Here is a 25085-nt window from a genome sequence, read left to right on the forward strand (position 1 = left end):
CTCATATTTCATGTTGCAGCATCGGCGGCAATGAGTCGGCAGCGGTACACTCTCGTAGGCGCTTAGTGCCAGTAAGTTATGTTAAGCAGATCGTCTTCATGTCAATTTCTCTTGTCGTTTTCCATGTATCCAAGCTGCCAGGTACGTTCATATTGTCCTTTCGCCGTTTGTCGTTCGTATTGTTTTTTTATTGCCTTTCGCTCGCATTATTCTTGTAGTCAATCGTTAGCTTCAGTGTATTTATTTGTTTCTGTTCTAGAAACCGCTGGTTACTGATTTGTGGAAATTACAATTGATGGAACTGTTACGTACGTTTCAATAAATTTATCGGTGCGTTCGCTAAATTCCAATTAAGGTACCGCTGCAGCTGTCTGTTTGATCGAAGAGCTTTGCTGAGCGAGGTTTGATTCTGAGGTCTTCAAGCGGCCGCAAGAAAAAAATGGACGGTAGAGCTACTGAGAGACATGCGGGTTGTTTCCTTAGACTAATGCAAACTTGTCATGAATTAGATCGAAGTTGAGGGTGAAATTCTCAACTCGTTGATACCCTTTGAATGATTACGTCACAATACAAATCCTGTGTGATGCCGTCACAATATCGACGTTGCTATCGACAGCATACCCATATCGGTAATTATCGAACTCCTTTGGGATCGATTTGAAAAACTGACATCCGCCCACAACCTCGTTCCCAGGGTCTCTCCTCTTCACGTCCCAGGAAGCTCCCCCTTATCACATGCTTCCGCTCGAACCTGACTGAGTGGCCACCCCTGGTCTCCGCCGTGGGGCAAATAGCCCCACGACAGAGTTCCATCACGATTTTATCGTTCAGGTCGATCCCAATGAAAGAGGTTTAAGGCATGTTTACTTCGTAAAAGCAAATGCCAAATAATTTCTGAAAAAGAGCTGAACTGTTCAATATCAAAACATATTGCCAAAAAGTCTGGATACCTTTAGCACGCAGGGATGTGAAATTCTGAAAGGCTGGCACATTTCTACGTATACGCCCACGAAAATTATAGTACAGTTGAGTGGCCGTTATGGGGAGGTAGGGGTGTAATATGACACTTTTTTTTCGGGAAGTACAACATGTTTATTGTGCCAAGTTCATGCTTATTGTAGCCTATAATGGCAATCCAATCTTAAATAATATATATAGATAAACTACACAATTAAACGTAAATAATGTTTTGAATCAAAATGTTAACAAGACGAAACGAGCAAGGTTCGCAACATTCGCTATATCATTGTAGACAATTTATGCTTACTGCAGCATTTAAACAAGAGCTAATGTATGGACTGTCCGCCGCGACAAAAAAGAGTGGCCGTTGTAGAGAGGTAGCCGTTAGTGTAGGTTCAACTTAAGTTTCGTGTGAAAAATTTAGGCAGTAAACCATGTTTAATCTTAGACGCAGTCAGAGCACATAGGTAAACAATTTCTCATTAATTGATATCGTTGCGAATTTAGACTGATTACAGTGTCCGGTTTTTCCTGGGGTCACACTGGCTGCGTTCGATGACTTAATCTGAAGGAGTACAGTCATTATTTATTTTGTTTCGTTATTCAGCAGATGATATTTATTCACATTTTTTGGTGGTTACGTCCACAGATAGAAACATTCCAAAGTCCTGCAGCGACCTGAAGAATTTGAATTCTAGAGCACAACAACGCAATTATACTATTGATCCAGATGGCGACGGAGGTCTGAAGCCATTTATGGTTTACTGCGATATGTTTGACAAGAACGGAGTTGGCGTAACAGTCATCAGTCACGACAGTGAAAGAAGAACATTGGTGAGAGGATATGAAGGCAAAGGGAGTTACTCACGTGACATTCATTACACAGGAGCGAGTCTGTCTCAGCTGACGAGTCTCACCAGGGTCTCCTCACACTGTGAACAGTTTATCAAGTATGAGTGTTATCATTCGCATTTGTGGTTTAACAACGAATCATACGGATGGTGGGTGTCACGTGATTCAACTCAAATGACCTACTGGGGCGGAGCCTCTCAGAATGGGAAGTGCGCATGCGGGATGAACAACTCATGTGCAGACTCCATATATGGTTGTAACTGTGATGTAAATGATTACGTGTGGCGGGAGGACAGCGGTCTCCTCACAGACAAGTCACATCTTCCAGTTAAACTGCTCAGGTTTGGGGATACTGGCAATAGCAGCGAGCAAGGTTACTACACACTGGGAAAACTGAAATGCTATGGTACTGTATAAACTCATATATCATATGTTAATGCGTATGAGTATTTATATTTGCCAGGATCAGTTTGACCAACTTTTCTGCTGAGACAAATTTAAAGAATGAAAACCTACAGCAGTCATTGTCGTGTAAGAAAAGCTTAGGCCAGATCAACATCTCTCTTGGCTGCTACCTTAGAAGGAAGAACTCACAATACAAATCATGTATGATGACGTCAACAAATTTTGACCGCGAGAAAAGGCCAAATATGTTTAATTATTATTACACCATTACGTTATTTCACCAAATAAGGTCAAGAGACCGCGCAAAATATGAGACCGTAATACACTGTAGTGTCCCGGTTTGACCGGTTTACAACAGAACGAATACGGACAAAGACATTTCACTGGCAAAAAGTCTATGAACTCTAAGCAATGTTATCCTTCGTCAAAGTAAATGCAAATTACTTCATTCGCAGTTCGAAATACATGTTTTATATATTTACATTTATTTAAATGAAATTATAAGGTTTGGAGAAGAGATAAACCGATTCAACATAAAAAAAAATTATATTGCCAAATTTTTTGAATACTTTCACACCCGCGCGATGGGGAGGGGGAGGGGTTGTGAAATTCTGAAAGCCTCGTGTATTCGAAAAGTATGATTCCAAGTATGGTACATTAATGAAGGCGGTAAACTGGAACTTTATACACAGTTAGGGTATATAGATTTTTATTAAAAGCTGGCCCATTGGATAATGCTAGTTCAGAATTTTGGTTGGCTCAGCGGCTTCTCGCCAACTGATCTCTGCCCTCTGTTTTCCCGGGACCAAATTGGCTTCTTTCCAACGCTTAATCTGACGGGAGAACTGTTGCCGTTTCATGTTATGACGTCATTCAACAAGTAATATTTATTCGGATTTTTTGTTGGTTACTTCTACAGGCAACGACGCGATGTTTATGCTAAAGTCTTGCAGTGATTTGAAGAGGCTCCATCCTACAGCACAGCAAGGCAATTACATCATTGATCCAGATGGCGTGGGAGGTCTAGAGCCATTCATAGCTTACTGCAATATGACTGATAAGAATGGAGTTGGCGTGACAGTCATCAGTCACGATAGTGAAAACAGAACATGGGTAAACGGATATGAAGACATGGGGAGTTATTTACTTGATATTCACTACACGGAAGCGAGTCTGTCTCAGCTGGCGAGCCTCACCACAGTCTCCTTGCACTGTGAACAGTTTATCAAGTATGAGTGCAAGAATTCCGTCTTGCTTCACAATATGCATGGGTGGTGGGTGTCACGTGATTGTACTTATATGACCTACTGGGGCGGAGCCTCTGAGAGTGGCAGGTGCGCATGCGGGATGAACAACTCCTGTGCAGACTCCGGAGATGGATGTAACTGTGACAAGAATGATGGCGTGTGGCGGGAGGACAGCGGTCTCCTTACAGACAAGTCTCATCTTCCTGTTAGACAGCTCAGGTTTGGCGATACTGGCCGTAGCGGCGAGCAAGGTTACCATACGTTGGGGAAACTGAAGTGCTATGGTAGCGTATAAACACAAATATCTTATGTTTCTGCTTCTTTACATTAGTGTATCTTGATAACATTCTCTCTGTCTGGGTAATCTTACCATACATTGGGAAAATTGAAGTACTATGGTACCTGCAAACGCTAATATCTTCAGTGTGTTAAAGCATTTGTCTATGCTAAGGTTTTTAGCAAAAACGTAGAACTTTCGTGTGAACGTCTTAAAGTCATTAATAATTCATGAAAATAAAAGAAATGAAAATCACGGAGGTTTCGAAATGTGATCTAAATTATCATAAAATATGGGCAACATTTTATTTGAATTTCTCTAAGAGTTGTTAATGGTTTGAGTGAGCTATATCAAACATTCGAAAGAACGTTTAATCCCGACATCTCGTAGTTGTTAAAAAAATTGAGCACGTTTTTGCCTCGTTTTTTCAATCTAGTTCTCGGTTCTCGTTCTGCCTTGTGTTTGATATAGGTGGTTTGCATTACTGCCATGTTGCTACTAAAACAAAAGAAAATTTGCTTACATCGTTTGTTCCTAACCACCAACATGGTCGCCATGACGTGATGTACAATTTTACATCTAATAGCTCAGCCTGCGAAGTTTTGTGAGCCGCCTATTTGTAGCTAATTTGAGTTTCTGACAAACACGTAGTCTAATATTTTTCCTTTAAATGCAAACTTGTAAAAAAAAAAACATTATCAGGCATCAGGAGATAAGTTGGTAGTAACTGCAAAATCCGGGAATTTAATTTGCTGTAAAAATGCTAGCTGAAAGTAAAACATGAAATTTAGCTGCGTATGTAAGGAAGACTAAAAACGCTGAACGTGCAGCTTAAGCAATTGTTAATCACAAGCCATAGAAAGAAGACTCAATTAAAAGCTGAATGTTTATCCGCTGTTTTGCCTTGAATTATCTTCTTATTTAGTAAATCTATACATGAGTGAAAGCCCCTGTCCCACGCTCACGACAACATAGATCTATATTTCATCTTTTTTTTTTTTACTGAGCTTAGAATCTATCATCTTTTGTTAAATTAAGAACCAGCATTTTTCTATGTTAGGCTAAAAGGGTTTCTGCGTTTTTGGTGTCTCCAAATACACATAAATTATAAATTAGGCTATTTTAGGCGAAGATCGCTTGCGTTTGCTCAGGAAGTAAGTTTAAGACCGACTATCCATAAGCACCTCATATTCAATTCTTATCTACTAGATAGATTTCGCTAAATTTCCCACTGGCGAGATCGTGAATTTTGCAAAACTTGCAGATGTTAGTTTTGGATAATACAGATCATTCAAAACGTCCTAATTCGCTAGCTATAAATGATGACCCTCCGCGTTTACAATGTGATGAATTGCAATCATAAGCTTTAATTACTGTGTGAAATCTATAGGCACAATGTTTATTTACTTTGAGCAACATGTGATTTAGCCCACCTTCAAAGGAATAAATTGTAAAAGTGGCTCGTTCTCACAGGCTCTTCTACATATCAGTGGAAAGTTCTATCCGTTGTCCATGAAAATCGGTTAAAATATATTGGCCGTAATCCAGTTTGTGTTTCACAAACGAGAGGTGGAAATTGTGAAATTCGATTAACAGGGTTACATTTCTATCGAACGTGTCATTAACAAATGTTAGCAAGAAACCAGGAAATGAGATAACTGTCGCTTTGAAATTTCTCCACGAAGCAAGATTAAACATTTCTTACCAATTTGATTGTAATAAAAACGCTGTAAGAGTTTCATTAAAGCTGTTATGTAACGAGATACGTCTATCACATAAAAGCGAATTCACTGTTCACCATGAGTTTTTTTTAGCCGCTGATCAGTTCGTTAATTGACTCAAATAAATAAGAATAATGTGCCGGTATGGCCTATGGAATATGGAATATGCTATGGAATATGGTATGGAATATGGCGGTAGGTTCCGACTTTTAATTCGGAGGTCCCGGGCTTAAGTCCCCTCTCTGAACACTATAGATTTGTTCACTCAGAAGCCACATCAAATATTTAATTATAGCTAAGTTCCATAAACATACAACTGAGAAGAGCAACGACGTTTTTAAACTAATAACTGTAGACAATCAATCCATAAACTGATACTTTTCATAAAAATACAAGAAGGTCAACAACATTTTGTAAACAATACCTGTAGAAAATATGCCCTGAGAATGCTCAGGGCATATGGAATACCGCAGTAGATTGTTCTTGTCATCAAGAGTTTCTACAACAACTTCACATGCAGGGTAGGAAGCGACGAGACCAGCTTCAGCGTGAAGACCGGTGTATGTCTGCGATGCTCTTCAACTTGACAATCGACTGGGTGATGAGGCAGACAACAGCAGACCAAGCGCGAGGCATCAGATGGACCCTCTTGACACAACTTGAAGACTTGGACTTTGCGGACGATCTAGCACTCATGTCGCATACCCACCAGCACATGCAGGAGAAGACGTCCCGTCTAAATACCTTTGCACAGCAAGTAGGCTTGAAGATCAGCCAGAAGAAGACGGAGGTAATGATGCTGAACGTATCAAACCCATCACCGTTCACAGTAAATGGAGAAGATCTACCAACGACCGAAGAATTTACATACCTTGGGAGCACTGTCAGACATGACGGTGGGGCAGGCATGGACATTAAGAACCGCCTCAGTAAGGCCAGAAATGCGTTTAGAATGATGAACAACGTTTGGAAGTCATCCCAGTACAGCACCAAGACCAAACTAAGACTGTTGTGTAATCTCCACCCTACTGTACGGCTCGGAATGTTGGAGGATGACAGAGAGCGACCTCAGCAAGCTGTCCACCTTCCACACGAAAAACCTTAGAAGAATCCTACGTATATTCTGGCCTGAAACCATCTCCAACCATGTCATGCGACGGGAGCAAGACAACATCACTCGCACAGCCCTTCACTGGACACCAGAGGGGAGACGCAGGCGAGGACGACCCAAGATCACCTGGCGTCGGACTGTGGAAGCAGAACTGAAGACCTTACATCATACCTGGGAAACCATTCAGAGGTTGGCCAGGGACAGACAAGAGTGGCATAATTTTGTTGCTGCCCTACAAGCCAAGCCGGCATATGGGCATGAGTGAGTGAGCGAGTGACCTGTAGAAAAAGAGATTCTTTTAGGCACAAAACCTGCATAGGATGTTCCATTGTTTGCAGTGATTACATCCGGGTCACTGACATCCACTGTCTTTGATAGAAACCATGTCAGAAATAGTCATCGGTTCTGCACGCATTGTGTTCTCTGAATGGTCCAAGAAACTCTCATTTCTTAGCCCTATCTAGACCAGGCTTTTTTTAATTTGGCTTCTGGGAGGGGAGGGGGGCGTATTTCCCTTACACCTCCATAACTTCGCAAAGATGAAAACTATAAGACTTGGAGGATGGATAGTACGTCAAAAGACGTTTTCTTTGTGATGATGTCATATGACCTGGTAATTTCGTTATGATTGTAAAATAGCAGCCATCTTGGATACTCTTGGGTTTCTGGATTTTCCCCAAAACTTCAGGAAATCGCCAAAATTGAACGTAAAGTAATGAAAACCAATTAAAGAACACTGACATGATCGAAGAATATAAAAGTGTGAGCAATAAAACGAATATTCCTTCATTTTTGTGTGTATTTATGTGTGTTTGTTCTTGTGTCCCTGACCTTAACATTTAAATATATTTTCTTACAGCTGGCTGCCTGGCATTTTTAACTTCTAGGTTATTTCGGGCAGCCAGCACCCCTTTCATCTATTCTATGTATATATTTATATTTTCTATTGTAATTATAATGGGGTGGAATAAAGTATTGTTGTTGTTGTTGTTGTTGTTGGATCTTCAATTTTTATGAAAAAACTTCCTGCGAAAAATTGGTTGCCATGGTAAGATCAAAGACAATGTACACAAACCGTCCATATCAAATATTTTCCAGATAAATTGCAGAAAAAGTATCTTGGAGTATCTTGGCGTTTGCTGAAATATGGGGTAACAAACTCTACACGGATCCGAAAATTCAAATAAAATAGATTGCCTAGAGCAGTGGAATAAAAACCTGACAACGGAAGTATACATAGGATTTCGTGTCGTTTTCAGAGAGCACAAGTGAACTAAAATATTGTTTTGGTCAAGGATGGAAAGGCAGATTTTGAGTCTAAATACGCATTTTGACTTTAGAACCACTACAAATACTAAAATAAAAAAGTTTGTTGTCTGGATAATTTCGCGTCCCAGGTAAATGATTTATTTTAGTCATTAATTTTTCAACTTTATGCTTATTAGGAAGCATATATGTCGTCGATCTAAAAATTTTAAAACACCAAGAGTTTCTATTTTTAAAACCGATTTGTCGCCTTTACCTCTCGGCTAATGGAATAAAACCGGAGAACGTGCAAGGGTAAAAGACCTGCAAATCAAAACCCAAAGGGTCAACAGACAGGTTGAGAGGAAAGCATGCCTAGTTCGGGGTTGGTTATAATTTAAAATTATTGCTATTTTATTTTGGTAATTTGCGAATTTAAGTCAGTGTTTCAGATATTTTATGCGTAGTTTGTTTCTTTTTTTAAACATTTTTCGTCCTGAGAGTTTTCAAAATGCACGATACGGAACCGAGGAGCTTACATATAATTGTACTGTGTTTTCTTGCATTGCTGAAGTGAAAATCATATGTAATTAACTGACGGTAATAAATACAGTGAAATGTTATGATGTGTGTATATGTTTTTTTTATTATTATTTCAAGCCTGCGCCGATCGAATAGGCTTAGATTTTATGAGCTTTAATTTGCCACTTTATGGTAGTGATACTAGGACTTTATTTGCTTCTTCCTCGGCAGAACTGCAGGAACTGGTGCCCCTCCCCCTCCCCTCTTCCCGGAAACTGGTGTAGCACCAAGCGTTTATACTTCAGCGAAGAAATTATAGTAAGTAATAAGCAGTGAAAGCCACAGTGTCTCTCGCTTGCATTTATGGTTTACTTCTCCATTCAAGTTGAACATAAGGACAAAGTTCGTACCACCATTATTACTACGTGAATCGAGGGCAAACACTTATGTAAACCAGCAATACAATTGAAAAGTACCCAAAATGCGTCGCTTCTTCATGCAAAACAACGGCGAATCACGCATTGTAAAGCATCCATCAACTCGTACCCAGATCTAACGCGGCCATGCACAAAAGGTACGCGTAAAGAAAAATCAGAGCCGAAACCGTGACTCATTGCCGTACCGGTATGAGTAATTAACCTTCAATTTGGAAAAAAAATTCCATACTTTGTTTTGTATTTTAAGGCTTTCTACAAATACTGTTGCTTAAAATTAGCTCTCAAAAATGCTTGGGAGTCTTAGCGAACAAATACACTAGAAACCAGTCACAACCGGACATTAATAAAAACGTTTGTGTCACAGGACCTTGTAAAAGCCACAACTGATTTTATACATCAACATACACACATTGCAAAGTCCTATCCAGGACAGCTCGAGGTGCAGTACAATACAAATAACATTTATGAATTCGCGAGTTTGTGTAGTGCTAGCTAAGTCTAAGTTTAAGCAAGAAGGTGGACATCTCGACTCTAATGCATGATGTTTTTAATAAATTAGCACCGTGTAATATTTCTAATCTTTTTTACTTTTCAAGAGAGACACATAATTATAATACGAGATTCTCCTCAACTGGTAACTACCACATTAAATATTCGAGACTAAACCAACAATCTAAATCTTTTTCTCGACTTGGGGCTAAAGTATGGAACAGTATTCCCTTAGAACTTCGAAAATTACCCAAGCACAGCTTTAAGAGAAAAATGCAAGACCTGTTATTCCATATTTTAATAAAAGAGGATGATTATGTTGGCATTCCTACTCTTATCTCTGAGTTTTCAGAACTGAAAGTTACAACATGATCGTAATTAAATCTATTTAGAGTATAGCAATTTATATTTCTTTTCTTCATATGTTCACTTATTTTCTTTTCTTTCTTTTTTTCAATGTTTTTATGACTCACGGGCAAATTGCATATAGATTTCTGTAAAATGTAATTTATTCTTGTAAATTAGTCTAATCACCACCCGCCTAGATTAGCTCTAGCTACTTGCGGGTTGGTGTTGTCTTTGAATTTTGTTAACATTTTTTAATAAACTTGAACTTGAACATTCACCACCTACTTGAGGTACTTCGTCGACATCCCAACCCTAATCTCTTCCAGTCTCAAAAGAACTCTTACAGACAGTTGACAGTAGCCAAAGTACTTCTTCGTTGCTTTGCTTTTGGCTGAGGATCGTCATCCAGTAGACCCAGGGGGTTGGGGTTTTGCCTTGCTTGAATCTAAAAACTAGGCTCGATCTCCGCCATTCCCTTGGGTCCGGCCTTTCTCTTCGAGGGGGTGAGCGCTGGTTCATTTTCCCGAACAGCGGCTGGTAATCGAGCCTATCTAAAAACACACTCCATTTTTCTTCTAAAATCAGTAAATAGGGCAACTTAAATAATTCCTTTCCGAGAATTTCACTCAGCATTGACATCCAGCCAATCCTGTAGAATGTTCGGTTAGATTTCGTAAAAACAAATTCGCAAAATAAGTCAACAAACCCACACGAAATTGAAAAGCTCAAAAACAGAAGATAGTTACCCCGCGCAGTGACTTGGATTCTACAGAAAAACAAGGGAATTACGTTAAATTGCTAATTATTAGCCCTTGAAGGAAGACATGCATTGGCGGGACTCAAATACAGACACTCATATTTACATATTCACTTTTTCAGAACGGAAAAAGTCGTGGCAAATTGTAAAGTTAATAAATGAAGGTGTCACAAGTATGCTGCACGTTCTCCGACTGACCTATATTAATTGACAAAAAAAAAAAAAGAACCCCTGGCAACAGCAATTCTTCGTGAAGAAACTTAACTAAAATCGAGATTGCCAGAGTACCCAAAGTTTGGTTCGAGGCAAATAAATGGCTTCCAAATTGCAATTCAACCAGGCGAGAGCTCCTTGGGGCTCCGTAGATAAAAAAAAAATACATTTTACCTTTCCTCTTTTTTATCCAGAGGAAGGCTCTTAATATCGCAGATGTAACTACCAGTTTAGTAGTTTGATTGCTATGCAGTTTTGATCGGTAAGCAGTTATCAGAAAAATCATATCATGGATTTAAAACTAGTTAACAAGAATTATAAGGAGGATTTGGACGATTTTTTTAGGCCAAATTTAAATTATTTTAGTCTGTACACGAATGAAATAAGAATAGTAGTTTTATCATAATGCGCGAAAAAGCAATTTTAAAAGTGTTTCCAGCACACTGTAAGTAGCACGCAGTCCTATACATTACAAACTTGCGAAACCATGCATTTCCTTCATCTGTTATCGACAATAATGTTGATTTGTTGTTGTTGTTGTTGTTGATGTTGTTTTTTCAAATTCCAAATAACGGATTGAACTTTAAATGAAACTGCATGAAACAACACACATATGGTGGTAAAATTTTATGTATTTTATGTATATGAATATTCACAACATCCGAAGGAGGTATATATTGACGTATAAGGATGCCATCATGTGTCTATGAGTTTACATTTAATTGTGTTCAGCCTTATTAGCACACATTAGGACAAACAACAAAACCAGCTGAAAATAAATGGTCTCCATAAATTAAAAGAGCTCGTCAAACTTAGTGTTTTCTAAAAATTTGGGCGAGAACTCCACATTGCCTGATTCTTCAACAGTGAAAATGAAATTGTGACACGATTTGCTGCTGACTTGTAGAGCTTGCAACGACAGGAGATGAGATATTTAACGGAAGAAGGGGCAATGGATTCCATTCACGTTTTCGTCCTCGTGTTAATTTCCTGTTCAGCACTCTCTCCCGCAATTTTTGGTTTACCCAAGCAGATATTTACTTAACTGCCTCTCAGTTAATGTAGATCTCATCCAAGTGTAGCGGTTCCGATCCCACTCAGGCTCCTGAGAATTCTTTAACTGAGCTTTCGGCAAAAATTAAATTTTAACAAGAACTGGAAATTAACCTTAATGCTCACTAAATGGTATATCAAATTTCATCTCACTTATGCAAGTTGTCAATCTTACTTAGATACAACTATAAATTAAAGGCAGAATAATACCCTTTACAGCTGTGGCTCAGCCATGTTTGTGTTTTGAACTCACGAACGATTTCAACATTTTATTTATCTCCTTCTCGCCATACGGACTTCCTGAAAGTGTTCTCATTTTCCTTGGCTATGTTTAGCTTTACTATATTGTAATTCTACTGATCTCGTTCGATTGTAGAATGGTTTCCTTCATCGTTGACAAATTAAAGTTATCATTGTTCATCGAGAAGGCTATTTCTCCATAAATGTTCAAAATAAAATGCGAGAACGAAGCACCGCCAAACCCTTAAAATAACTTCAATTGATTACTATTAGGGATCACTCTACCTGGCAAGACTATTTTAGAATTATCTAAAAATCATCATGCATGATCAGTAGAGAATAGTGCTGAAAGGAGATCAGCTAAGAAAACGAAGTCTTGAACAATATCAACGTCGTCATCATCGTTATTTATACACTACATCGAATCATTAAATCAAATGATCTACCTTAAGGAGCCGTACAAAAAACAACACTAAACACAGATGAAACAAGTTTAACTGATGGAATCTTACTTTTGGTCTCACTGACGATGTAACGCGGCATACATTTACAAAATCTTTCATTTTTTTGTGGTCACGTGTTGGCAATTTTTTCTCGCCATTCACAGACTCGTCGCCAGTCGCTCCTTATGATCGTAGTGGTTTATGGGAAGTCCAAACTCCGTAGTCGGCGCAGTCAACTAAATACCAAGCCTACAAGATTAACGCCTAAAGCTATACATCCTCGAAATTGCTTATGGCTAGTCCCAAACACACAAATTTACCTTGCGTACTAATTTTAAAATAGGGGCTGGGAATGACCGTTCACGGGGTTAACCCCTCCCTCTCGAGGGGAGGGGGAAGGGCTAAATGAATTAAAAATTGTCAACAAAAATCGACCGTATGGGCCTTGCATTTTTTTAACTAGGACATTTTGAAGCCTTTACCCTCTAACGCCCTTCTCATAATTCCTCCACTGTATGCCTCCGGCTACGACTAGCCATTCCGTTCTCCAGCCTCGTTATTCATACGCCAGTGAGGCAGGAAAAATAATCCAAAAAAGAGCAAGGCTGATTTCACTGACAGGGAAATATAATTTAAAATATTTCGAAAGCCATTGAAAAAATACATTTCTCTGACCGTGAAATCAACCTTGCTCTTTTTTTGGATTATTTCTTCTACAATTCAGTTCTTGCTGATTAGATCCAGTTAACTACAGGATCCCGTCAGTACTTTTATTTTATCGTGGTGGTCCTTCTAAACACGGTTAATAGTTTTTAGCTGAGGCAGGGCCCAGCGATTGACAACTGAATTTGAGCGTACGGTTTAATATGATTTTTCTCTGTCTTGTGTTACATTTTGTATCATTTTCATTGTTGTCTACCTGAAAAGCTCTATAGCGAAACCACTATGATCAAACTTCAAAAACAATTCCTACGGAGTTCTTATCTTAAATTTATCAACAACAAACAAAATGGAATATTGTGCACTTCTTTAAAGTGCTGGGCATAGCAGTCAATCAATGTTGCCGTTTATGCTGTGCCATAGCACCTTAATTTCCCAAGTGTGTGGTAACCTTTCTCAAAGCTACTGCCAGTATCCCCAAACCTGAGCTGTTTAACTGGAAGATGCGTCTTGTCAGTAAGGAGACCGCTGTCTTCCCGCCAAACACTGTCATTTGCATCACAGTTACAAACGTTAATAGAACCTGCACTTGGACGTGCGCATGTGTTGTTCATCCCGCATGCGCACTTGCCACTGCCAGGTGATGCTCCGCCCCAATACGTCATCTTAGTAGAATCACGTGACACCCACCATCCGCTTGCAGCATTTTTTTCATTTGTAAACAAAACTGAATAAATGCACTCATACTTGATAAACTGTTCGCAATGTGAAGAGACTGTTGTGAGACTCGCCAGCTGGGAAAGACTTGCTCCCGTGTAATGAATGTCACGTGAGTAACTCCCTGGGTCTTCATATCCATCCACCAAAGTTCTGTTTTCACTGTCGTGACTGATGACTGTCACGCCAACTCCATTTTTGTAAGTTAGGTCGCAATAGACTGTAAATGGCTCCAGTCCTCCCTCGCCATCTGGGTCAATCGCGTAATTGCGTTGTTTTACAGTAGAATCGAGATTCATTAATTCGCTGCAGGACTTTGGCGCAAACATCGTGTTGGTGTCTGTCAGAGTAATGAATTTACGATTTTTTTCCATGAAAATCGTTGACATATGCATTATAAACTCAAAGGGTTTTTTCAACACTATAACTGTAACTGTTGTTAAATTTATTATTTTAAAATCAAAAAAATTTGCTTTTCCCTGCCATTTACCTGGATATCTGGCCATTCCCATGTAGCGGGCAGAGGCTTCCATGTAACAGGCCGGACAGGTTTCTCTCGAGTGAGAGTTCAAATCACACTGATTCGAGTCCAGCCAGAAATTCAAGCTCATGCAACTTGGGTCATCGACACACGAATCAAGGCAGTCGGAATAATGAGTTGTGACGCTGGAGCTGTAGTTTTTGTAAAAGAGAGCGAATCCTTGCTGAGATCTTTCTCCGCGACACGATTCACTTCTGATTTTTATGACTTTATATAGCGACAGGTAACACATAAGGACGACATGGAGTCGATACATTTTTCCATGCCGGTTCATGTTTCTGGTGAACGTCTCTGGTGAGCGCCAAAAGCAAAGCTTAGTTCAATCACTGTTTCCGGTAATATTTGCTTTATCCAATCTAATATTTGCGAAAACCCCGGGTAAACACAGATATGCATTTTCCACTGAGTCCCGCCGAGCTGTCGGAGGAAGGAGAGGGAACAGAATTACCATATATATGTTTTTTTTTTGTCATCTCACTTCGAGAAGCTACCTTTCTCGATGTTAAGGTAGCCGTGCCTGGTTATGGCAGATAGAACGTCAAATGGGGAACAAAAGCACCATTATTTAGTTGAAAAGCAGTTATAAATAATTGAAATAGCAATGAGTTTAGTGTATGGCAGGTAAACGTGATTGCAGGGAAGTGTGTTTAATTTCTTTCTACGTCGTTAAGGGAGATAAAATACAAACTGGGTTCTTTTCATATCGCCCAATAAGACTTTCGTTTTACAACGTTTTGCGGCACATACTTTGGAGTGATAAATTTAGAAGAGGAAGTTTGAACAAAAATTTATATGAAAAGTACATCGACTGGAGCCTCTCGTTAGTACACTTCCTTGTTAGGCTTTTATTGTTTGATTTGACCCAACATTTCGGGGAAAAATAAAGCAATTAATCGGGATTTGTTGAACTTTCTTCCAGCATCATAAAACCATAAACGTTTTTTTGTTTATTTCATCTGGGTATTATTTACTTTAGTTTGGTGAACTTCGAACTTATGCGAAAAATTTTCGACCAACTTTGCCCGATTTCTGCTCCACGAAAATGAATTCATCCGTTAGCTACTAACGCAAAGAGCTTTGTCTGAAACAAATTGAGCTTCATGTCATTTACCTTCAACACAATCTAATAAAACTGTAATCAGTTTTTAAATCATCCTTTTTGGTCGTTTGGTTTGTGTATTCAGCCAAGGTAATTATCAAAAGCAATCAGATTTGACAGCAGCTAAGCGGCATCTCTTGGTAATTGCGTCGAACCGAAGTTAGGGCACTCCGGCAATCAGTCAATTTTTAATTAAGTTTGTTCACGAAGAATATAACGACTGTTGTTTGTCGTTTATTTTTTCGTACTTCTTGTCACAAATCGCGCAAGACTTCCCTTGAATTGCTAGCCAAAGTAATTAACCCTATCAAGACCCGAGGGGGTATGATCCTTCCAGCAGAATAACCTTTTTTAGTATATACCTCCCAAGGGAATAGTACTTTTCCTGCGCGCTGATTGGCTAGCATGGAGGTGATTAGCCAATTACTATTCACCTCTGAGCAGCCGGAGAGAACCAAGATGGCTTGCCGTTTCGCCACGGTTACTTAGGAGGAAATTATTTCGATAAACGAGGAGGCTGTTAAAAAGAAATACATAAATGACAACAAAGTTTGGTTTGACAATGAAAACAATGAAAAATCTAATATTTCTAATATTTCACAGAAATGACACTGTAGGAACTAAACGAGTGTCTCCAAAAGTTTTATTAGGATGCAAGAAAGGGAGACGGCATTTTCTACAACAAGAATTCGCTTACCGCGTGGCGCACGACATTTAAATCATTTGTCAGTATATTGTCAGAAATAAAATAAATTTTTGTTCCACTAATTATTCAGCTTGTGTGGTATATACTCAGTGTCGGTGAAAGTGATGGATATTCACTATTCACCTCCCTTGCTGAATAATTGTTAATCAATATTTCAGCAAACGCCAAGATGCTGCAGGACTTTTTCAGAAAATAGCCCGCAAAAAAATTGATACGGTCGGTTAGTGTTCATTGACTTTGATGTTGCCATGACAACCAATTTTTGACAGGTAGTTTTTCATGAAATGGAAGATCCCTCTTTTAAGTGCAGAAAAATTCGTTTTCTCACTAAAATTTCTATATTTTTAGATATGTTAGTGCTCTTTAATTCGTTTTTATTACGTTACGTTCAATGTTGGAGATTTCCTGAAGTTTGGGGGAAATTCAGAAACTCAAGATGGCAGATCCAAAATGACAAAAAAAAAATTACCGCTTTAAAAATTTTATTTGTGAGGCGTTATCTGAAAGCAATTAGAGCAGATTAATGAAGAAACCAATTGGAGTAAATAAAAGGAATGACATGTGAAGTGCAGGTGCAGCCTTAATTTGCCAGTAAAAGAAGCATTGGTGTTCCGGTGTCTCAACCATAAGTGAGCAGTTAGCTACGGGTTAAACACATACTGTATTTTGGGTGGTTTGAAACTACACAAACGGTGTCCATTCTAGCAAAGGTACGTTTTGAAATCAGTTGTTGTAGTGCATAGATTTTTACCACTAACGAAGTCCTACCCATATGTTTGACATGATATCGGTCCATGAACCAATTTAGCTTCTTGTATGTTTCTAGCGGGTTAACATGATCATTTGGAAATTTTCGATGATATGCAATCAACAAGAAGGTCGCGTCTGAAATAGAAAAATCACATATTTTAGTGTGAAATTAGGCAAGAGTTTCAAGAAGCGCGCTTTCCCCGGTGGCAAGATGTAGGTGTACCCATTAAAATATGTATTTAGCCAAGCTTGAAAGCGGAGTTCCCAAATTCCTATTTTTAATAACATTTATAAAAGTCTGCTTATTGTATGAACGTAATAACATTATGAGTTCCTCATCCATTCGGAAGTTATATATATTTTTAATGCATATGCAGCTAAAGCCAGCGACACACCTGGCGATTTTATACGCCGATCGGGGCGAATGTGATCGCCGCCGATCACTACAGACACACTTGGCGATTTTGTTTCGCCGATCGGGGCGATTTGGCAGTTTCGAAAAGTCATGTGAAAAAATTGCCCAACCTGACTTCACTGGCGATTTGCAGTGATGAGCGTAGAAAATCTCGGAAACAGGCACATTTAGCGAATGCTGGCGAATTTAATCACCGATATCTGACATGCCAGATATCGGCGATTTTATACGCCGATCTCGGCGATCGGCGTATAACATCGCCGAGTGTGTCGCTGGCTTAACTGCTCCGACATCGACAATAACAATATAATAAAGAGGGCAGAAATACTGAATGCTGATTTGTTGTAACAGAGGGCAGTTTTTCGTAATTTTCCTGTCACCGAGGGCAAAATTACTTACTCCTGATTGGTCGAGCGGCGAAAATACTCGCTCCTGATTGGTTGAGCACGACAGTTTTACATTTTGTTGCTTTCTGCGTTTTGTGTCCAAAAACAACGAGTTCTTCTAGCTTCTTTGGAGTTCGACTCGTTAAGTCGAGTTGTTTGTACCAAAGATACATGGGAATCAAGTGCTGAAGCTAGGACGGAAGAAATTACTCCTCAAGTTCTTTCTTTGGATCCACCGTTTGCTATTTTTATCGATCTATGTTCGTCTGGTAGGAAGCTTCACAGCGCAGGTGAAAATTAATTGATGCCTAACATTTGGTTTTATCGTTGTTAGTTTGCTCCTGAATTTAACTTGTATTCTGTCTTAATTACATGTGTATAATGAGAACTGTTCTCGTCGTCGGTTTAGTTTGTTTTGTACGCCACGAAAAAATTAAATAATTTGTTGGTTTGCTTGCGCCTACGGTGAGTGTTTTACTGACTGTTTACGAAGTCCCTTCATAGTTTTAAGAACATTTTTCGCTCTGTGTTATAAAAGCGCAATTTAAATAGACTCCAAATGATATTTATTTTTTCTGTTTTTAGTTATTCTTTTTACGAACAGTCAAAGCGCGCTACGTAACACTGTCACTGTCTAGTAAATTTCGCTTATCAAGAAGGCCGTATGTCAACCTCAGAGAAAATGGCTACACTAACCAAAAAAATACTTCAAGTATATCCTTGAGTAAGACTTTCAGTGAAAATTACTCACATAGCTTAATCTTTCCCGTTATATCCTACTGTTTTAAGTATTTTTGTTTGTTCTCAGACAAGATTGTCAGAAAAAAATGCTAAAATTAGAAATATATGCAAGAAAAACTTGTCAGTAGTTTATACAAACGATACTAACAATGCTGCCAGACGTTTGCTTGACTGACTGTTTTAGCTAATTTCCTTTTGAACGAAGCAAAATCGGACGAGATTAGAAATAAAACTCCAAGGGAAATAACGAACATGTACCCAAAAAAGAGCTTAAAAGACTGCTCTGAAGTTAAACAAGTTGCAGTGTCAACGCTACAAGAAAAACAATATCTTGCAAAACAGCAAAGTTTTGTCAACAAAATCACATGAATAAACTCGCCTCTTTAGAGAATAACCAGTCCTTTTATTCGATTGCGGATTTTTTCGTTCGTTTTACAACGTTAAGTGAGCGAAATGTTTCACTTCAAGAGGAAAAACCCAACGTTTCGACGCGCCGGATCGGAGAAAAATGATTTCACTTCAAGATTCTGATGATGTGCCAGTCGATTTGTTTCTCCCGCCGCTAGTTGCCTTGCTCTTTCTCCTGCTGTTGGTTACATAAATTGACTTTGTATCTTGTCGTCTTCAAAGTTATTTTTTGTTTTTTTCTCAAATGTAGTTGGCGATGCAACGTTTCGCCAAACAAACGCGGACGGCAGCACAATTGAACACGCAATTTCTCGCCGAAAAAAAACGCGGGCTGCAGCACAGGGTTTGAGCGTTTTGTTTCACATTGGCTTACATGAATGAGCCTACGTACGGACAGTCGGACGGTCGGTCCGATGAAGTGAAGTCATAACCAAAGCAAAGTCTCTTGCACTGATGGGTTTACCAAAATCTCTTAGCTGTGGGCGCCCAGTGCTCCGCTAGTATTTGTCAGTAAAAGACGCCTGACTGTGTCTGTGTCTTAACCATAAGCGAACTGTCATTTACGGCTAAAGAAAATACGCTACTTTGGCTGGTTTGCAGCTACAAAACCCCTCTCCATTTTACCGAAAAATTGGTTTGAAAACAGGGATTTCGCGCAAAATAAAGGAAAGAAATACGATGGAGAAACACCTGAGGGTTTTCCGTGCTCATTCGCGTATTCTTCTTTCGCGGCCCAAAGTAATTAGCTGTTAAAGTTTTTGCGCCACGGGTACCAGATAGATAAATTAAATGTTGTGTTAAAGACGACCTTTGCATGCAGAGCGAAATTTCGCGGTATATATTATCAGGTAAGGTCTTCACTAGAAGAGATGTTTTAAAACAAAATTAACTCTTAAAAAAATTTTATTTGTGAGGCGTTATCTGAAAGCAATTAGAGCAGATTAATGAAGAAACCAATTGGAGTAAATAAAAGGAATGACATGTGAAATGCAGGTGCAGCCTTAATTTGCCAGTAAAAGAAGCATTGGTGTTCCGGTGTCTCAACCATAAGTGAGCTATGAGCTACGGGTTAAACACATACTGTATTTTGGGTGGTTTGAAACTACACAAACGGTGTCCATTCTAGCAAAGGTACGTTTTGAAATCAGTTGTTGTAGTGCATAGATTTTTATCACTAACGAAGTCCTACTCATATGTCTGACATGATATTGGTCCATGAACCAATTTAGCTTCTTGTATGTTTCTAGCGGGTTAACATGATCATTTGGAAAATTTGGATTATATGCAATCGACAAGAAGGTCGTGTCTGAAATAGAAAAATCACATATTTTGGTCTGAAATTAGGCAAGAGTTTCAAGGTGTACCCATTAAAATATATATTTAGCCAAGCTTAAGAGCGGAGTTCCAAAATTCCTATTTTTAATAACATTTATAAAAGTCTGCTTATTGTATGAACGTAATAACATTATGAGTTCCTCTTCCATTCGGAAGTTATATATATTTTTAATGCATATGCAGCTAAAGCCAGCGACACACCTGGCGATTTTATACGCCGATCGGGGCGAATGTGATCGCCGCCGATTACTGCAGACACACTTGGCGATTTTGTTTCGCCGATCGGGGCGATTTGGCAGTTTCGAAAAGTCATGTGAAAAAATTGCCCAACCTGACTGCACTGGCGATTTGCAGTGATGAGCGTAGAAAATCCCGGGAACGGGCACACTAAGCGAATGCTGGCGAATTTAATCGCCGATATCTGACATGCCAGATATCGGCGATTTTATACGCCGATCTCGGCGATCGGCGTATAACATCGCCGAGTGTGTCGCTGGCTTAACTGCTCCGACATCAACAATAACAATGTAATACAGAGGGCAGAATTACTGAATGCTGATTTGTTGTAACAGAGGGCAGTTTTTCGTAATTTTCCTGTCACTGAGGGCAAAATTACTTACTCCTGATTGGTCAAGCGGCAAAAATACTTGCTCCTGATTGGTTGAGCACGACAGTCTTACATTTTGTTGGTTTCTGCGTTTCGTGTCCAAAACAACGAGTTCTTCTAGGTTCTTTGGAGTTCGACTCGTTAAGTCGGGTTGTTTGTACCAAAGATACATGGAAATCAAGTGCTGGAGCTAGGACGGAAGAAATTACTCCCCAAGTTCTCTCTTTGGATCCACCGTTTGCTATTTTTATCGATCTATGTTCGTCTGGTAGGAAGCTTCGCAGCGCAGGTGAAAATTAATTGATGCCTAACATTTGGTTTTATCGTTGTTAGTTTGCTCCTGAATTTAACTTGTATTCTGTCTTAATTACATGTGTATAATGGGAACTGTTCTCGTCGGCGGTTTTGTTTGTTTTGTACGCCACGAAAAAATTAAATAATTTGTTGGTTTGCTTGCGCCTACGGTGAGTGTGTTACTGACTGTCTACAAAGTCCCTTCATAGTTTTAAGAACATTTTCCCCTCTGCGTTATAAAAGCGCAATTTAAATAGACTCCAAATGATATTTATTTTTTCTGTTTTTAGTTATTCTTTTTACGAACCGGTTTGTGAACAGTCAAAGCGCGCTACGTAACACTGTCACTGTCTAGTAAATTTCGCTTATCAAGAAGGCCGTACGTGACCCTCAGAGAAAATGGCTACACTGACCAAAAAAATACTTCAAATATATCCTTGAGTAAGACTTTCAGTGAAAATTACTCACACAGCTTAATCTTTGCCGTTATATCCTACTGTTTTAAGTATTTTTATTTGTTCTCAGACAAGATTGTCAGAAATAAATGCTAAAATTAGAAATATATGCAAGAAAAACTTGTCCGTAGTTTATGCAAAGGATACTAACAATGCTGCCAGACATTTGTTTGACTGACTGTTTTAGCTAAATTTCTTTTGAACGAAGCAAAATCGGACGAGATTAGAAATAAAACTCCAAGGGAAATAACGAACATGTACCCAAAAAAGAGCTTAAAAGACTGCTCTGAAGTTAAACAAGTTGCAGTGTCAACACTACAAGAAAAACAATATCTTGCAAAACAGCAAAGTTTTGTCAACAAAATCACATGAATATACTCGCCTCTTTGGAGAATAACCAGTCCTTTTATTCGATTGTGGATTTTTTGGTTCGTTTTACAACGTTAAGTTTCACTTCAATAGGAAAAATTCAGTGTTTCATCGCGCCGGATTAGAGTAAAATAATTTCTCTTCAAGATTCGGCCGCTGTTTATGAAGTGCCGCCTCTAAAAGCTGCTAAATGGGTCGATTTGTCTCTCCCGCCGCGAGTCGCCTTGCTCTTTTTCCCCCTGTTTGACGGCAAAATTGGACCAGATCAGAAAATAAAACTCCAAGGGAAATAATTAACATGGACCGACAAAATGAGCTCAAAAGACTGCTTTGAAGTCAGCAGTATTTAGCTTAAGCTTAAGTTAAACGGCGCGTCAAAACTGGCAGGAAACAATATCTTGCAAAACAGCAAACTAGCAAAGTTATGTCAACAAAATTGCATGAATATACTCGCCTCTTCTGAGAATAACCAGTCCTTTTATTCCATTGCTGATTTTTCTGTTCGTTTGACAACGTTAAATGAGCGAAATGTTTCACTTTAAGAGGAAAAACCCAACGTTTCGACGCGCCGGATCGGAGAAAAATGATTTCACTTCAAGATTCTGATGATGTGCCAGTCGATTTGTTTCTCCCGCCGCTAGTTGCCTTGCTCTTTCTCCTGCTGTTGGTTACATAAATTGACTTTGTATCTTGTCGTCTTCAAAGTTATTTTTTGTTTTTTTCTCAAATGTAGTTGGCGATGCAACGTTTCGCCAAACAAACGCGGACGGCAGCACAATTGACCACGCAATTTCCACCCGAAAAAAAAACGCGGGCTGCAGCACAGGGTTTGAGTGTCTCATTTCACATTGGCTTATATGGATGAGCCTACGTACGGACAGTCGGACGGTCGGTCCGACGAAGTGAAGTCATAACCAAACCAAAGTCTCTTGCACTGATGGGTTTACCAAAATCTCTTAGCTGTGGGGCGCGCAGTGCTTCGCTAGTATTTGTCAGTAAAAGACGCCTGACTGTGTCTGTGTCTTAACCATAAGTGAACTGTCATTTACGGCTAAAGAAAATACGCCACTTTGGCTGGTTTGGAGCTACGAAACCTTATTCCATTTTACCGAAAAATTGGTTTTAAAACAGGGATTTCGCGCAAAATGAAAGAAGAAAATGCGATGGAGAAACGCCTGAGGGTTTTCCGTGCTTATTGGCGTATTCCAGCCGGGCTGCAACTGATCCATTTCTGTCGCAGCGGACGAAAAACACGTGATTTAAATGGCAGGAAAGTACTTGCGCCTTCAGTTCAGTGTGGTCAGTTACAAAACTCAATTTGTCCTACCGTCCCACCTACTTCGTACCTCTTATATGAAATTATTTCGGATACAATGTAATTTCATTTCATTTAAATATACACCACTTTTGTTTTTCATTTTTTCCTTTATTTTTATTTCATTTCTTTTTTGTATCTTAATTTTTTATTATTTTTTTTTTGTGTTCCCGGATGTTCCGAAATGTTCCGGGATGTTCCGGAATGTTCCATGTTCCGAGTTTTATCGACGGCCCAAAATTGGTCGAAAATTTTGGCGTAAGTTTGAAGTTCACCAAACTAAAGTAAATGATACCCAGGCGAAATTAAAAAAAAACGTTTATGGTTTTATGATGCTGGAAGAAAGTTCAACAAATCCCGATTAATTGCTTTCTTCCCCCCGAAATGTTGGGTCAAATCAAACAATAAAAAGCCCTAGCAAGGAAGTGTACTAACGAGAGGCGCCAGTCGATGTACTTTTCGTGTAAATGTTGTTCAAACTACTTCCTCTAAATTTATCACTCCAAAGCTCGGCTGCAAAACGCTGTAAACGAAAGTCTCATTGGGCGATCTGAAAAGAACTCAGTTTGTATTTTATCCCCCTTAACGACGTAGAGAGAAATTAAACACACTTCCCTGCAAACACGTGTTCCTGCCATACACTAAACTCATTGCTATTTCAATAATTTATGGTTGCTTTTCAACTAAAAGATGATGCTTTTGTTTTCCATTTGACGTTCTACCTGTCATAACCAGGCACACCTATCTTAATATCGAGGAAGGTAGCTTCTCGAAGTGAGATGACAAAAAAAGCATATATTTGGTAATTCTGTTACCTCTCCTTCCTCCGACAGCGCGGCAGGACTCAGTGAAAAATTTATATTTGTGTTTACACCGGGTTATTAGCCAATATAAGTTTGGATAAAGCAAATATTACTGGAAACAGTGATTGAACTAGGCTTTGCTTTTGGCGCTCACCAAAGACGTTAATTCACCAGAAACATTAAACGGCTTGGAAAAATGAATGGACTCCATTTCGGCCTTATGTGTTACATGTCGCTATTTCAAGTCATAAAAACCAGAAGTATAGTCGTGTCGAAGAGAAAGATCTCAGCGAGGATTCGCTCTCTTTTACAAAAACTACAGCTCCAGCGTCACAGACAACTATTCCGACTGCCTTGATTTGTTTAAACAGATCATTTGTAAATGAAAATATTTTCTTCCAGGCAAAAATCGATAATTTATTATGCTACGTGTTTCAAGCTTTACACAGATACTTTAATCGTTGACTAAATTCTCGATACCATTGATATTCGTATAGAGATTAATTTTTGAACATTTTGTTCCATGGCCGTTTTTTTTTTTTTTTTTTTTTTTTCATTCTCTCCGCACGGCTCTCATGTGTTTGTAAACACACACAAGATTAACAGCTCTGAAATAATTGTACAAAAAGCCAAAGACTATTTTCCCGTATTCTCCATTTGTGAACATTTTTCCCATGACGGGTAATTCGACGGGAGTTTACAAATCATTTGTAAACGAAAATGCTATTTTTCCAGGCAACAATCGATATCTTATCTTTATGTTATGTGTTTCAATCTTTACACATTTTACCCGTTTCGATACCACCAATATTCGCAGAGAAATTATATTTTGAACATTTTGTTTTGGAGCCGTGTACATGCAATGCATTTGCGCTGCTCTGCTCTTATGCGCTTGGACTGCGCTCTGTGTTAAAGTGTTAAAATTTTTGTAAGGTCCAGAATTATTTTAGTAGGAGCGATATTGACTGAGTTATGATTTTTCAAACATTTTTATCCGAGCGCCAAATAAGTCTGGGAACCCTGTTGAGCAACGACGACGATAGCAACAACATTTGAACAAAAACAATCGCTCCGCAATTAAATTTTGATACATTTCTTTGCCGTCCTCCGCAAAACAACAATGCGAATTTAAGGGAATTGTGGAGAACATGAGCAAACGACGGT

The 25085-nt window shown here is 39.0% G+C and overlaps 2 protein-coding genes across 3 annotated transcripts in view; one reads left to right on the top strand and one right to left on the bottom strand.

Moving 5' to 3' along the window:
* Positions 1 to 1671: 1671 nt before the first annotated feature.
* LOC146473502 (contactin-associated protein 1-like) overlaps positions 1672 to 25085 on the top strand; it is a 160847-nt gene continuing 137433 nt past the window's right edge. The window contains exons 1-2 of one of the 2 annotated variants that reach the window (XR_014866361.1): positions 1672 to 2218; positions 3137 to 4065. Coding sequence is in view for 1 of the 2 variants with exons in the window: in XM_085118149.1 (XP_084974275.1) it covers positions 1717 to 2218 (502 nt within the window). In the remaining variant the exon portion in view is untranslated. The remainder of the gene's footprint in view (positions 2219 to 3136; positions 4066 to 25085) is intronic. The other variant, XM_085118149.1, reaches the window with a different exon arrangement.
* Positions 13172 to 14494, bottom strand: LOC146473503 (neurexin-4-like). Its single transcript, XM_085118382.1, has 2 exons — positions 14188 to 14494; positions 13172 to 14037 (listed from the first exon to the last, which is right to left on the bottom strand). The coding sequence occupies exons 1-2, from the start codon at positions 14492 to 14494 to the stop codon at positions 13388 to 13390; spliced, it is 957 nt and encodes a 318-aa protein (XP_084974508.1). The 3' UTR covers positions 13172 to 13387.

Source organism: Pavona decussata, unplaced genomic scaffold (assembly GCF_977016875.1).
Source record: "Pavona decussata unplaced genomic scaffold, jaPavDecu1.1 SCAFFOLD_93, whole genome shotgun sequence".
Lineage (NCBI taxonomy): Eukaryota > Metazoa > Cnidaria > Anthozoa > Scleractinia > Agariciidae > Pavona > Pavona decussata.

Coding starts and splice junctions, on each gene's coding strand:
- LOC146473503 (XM_085118382.1), bottom strand. CDS start 14,494: ATGTATCGACTCCATGTCGTCCTTATGTGTTACCTGTCGCTATATAAA. Junction 14,038..14,187: donor GGGAATGGCCAGATATCCAG/GTAAATGGCAGG, acceptor TTACTCTGACAG/ACACCAACACGATGTTTGCG.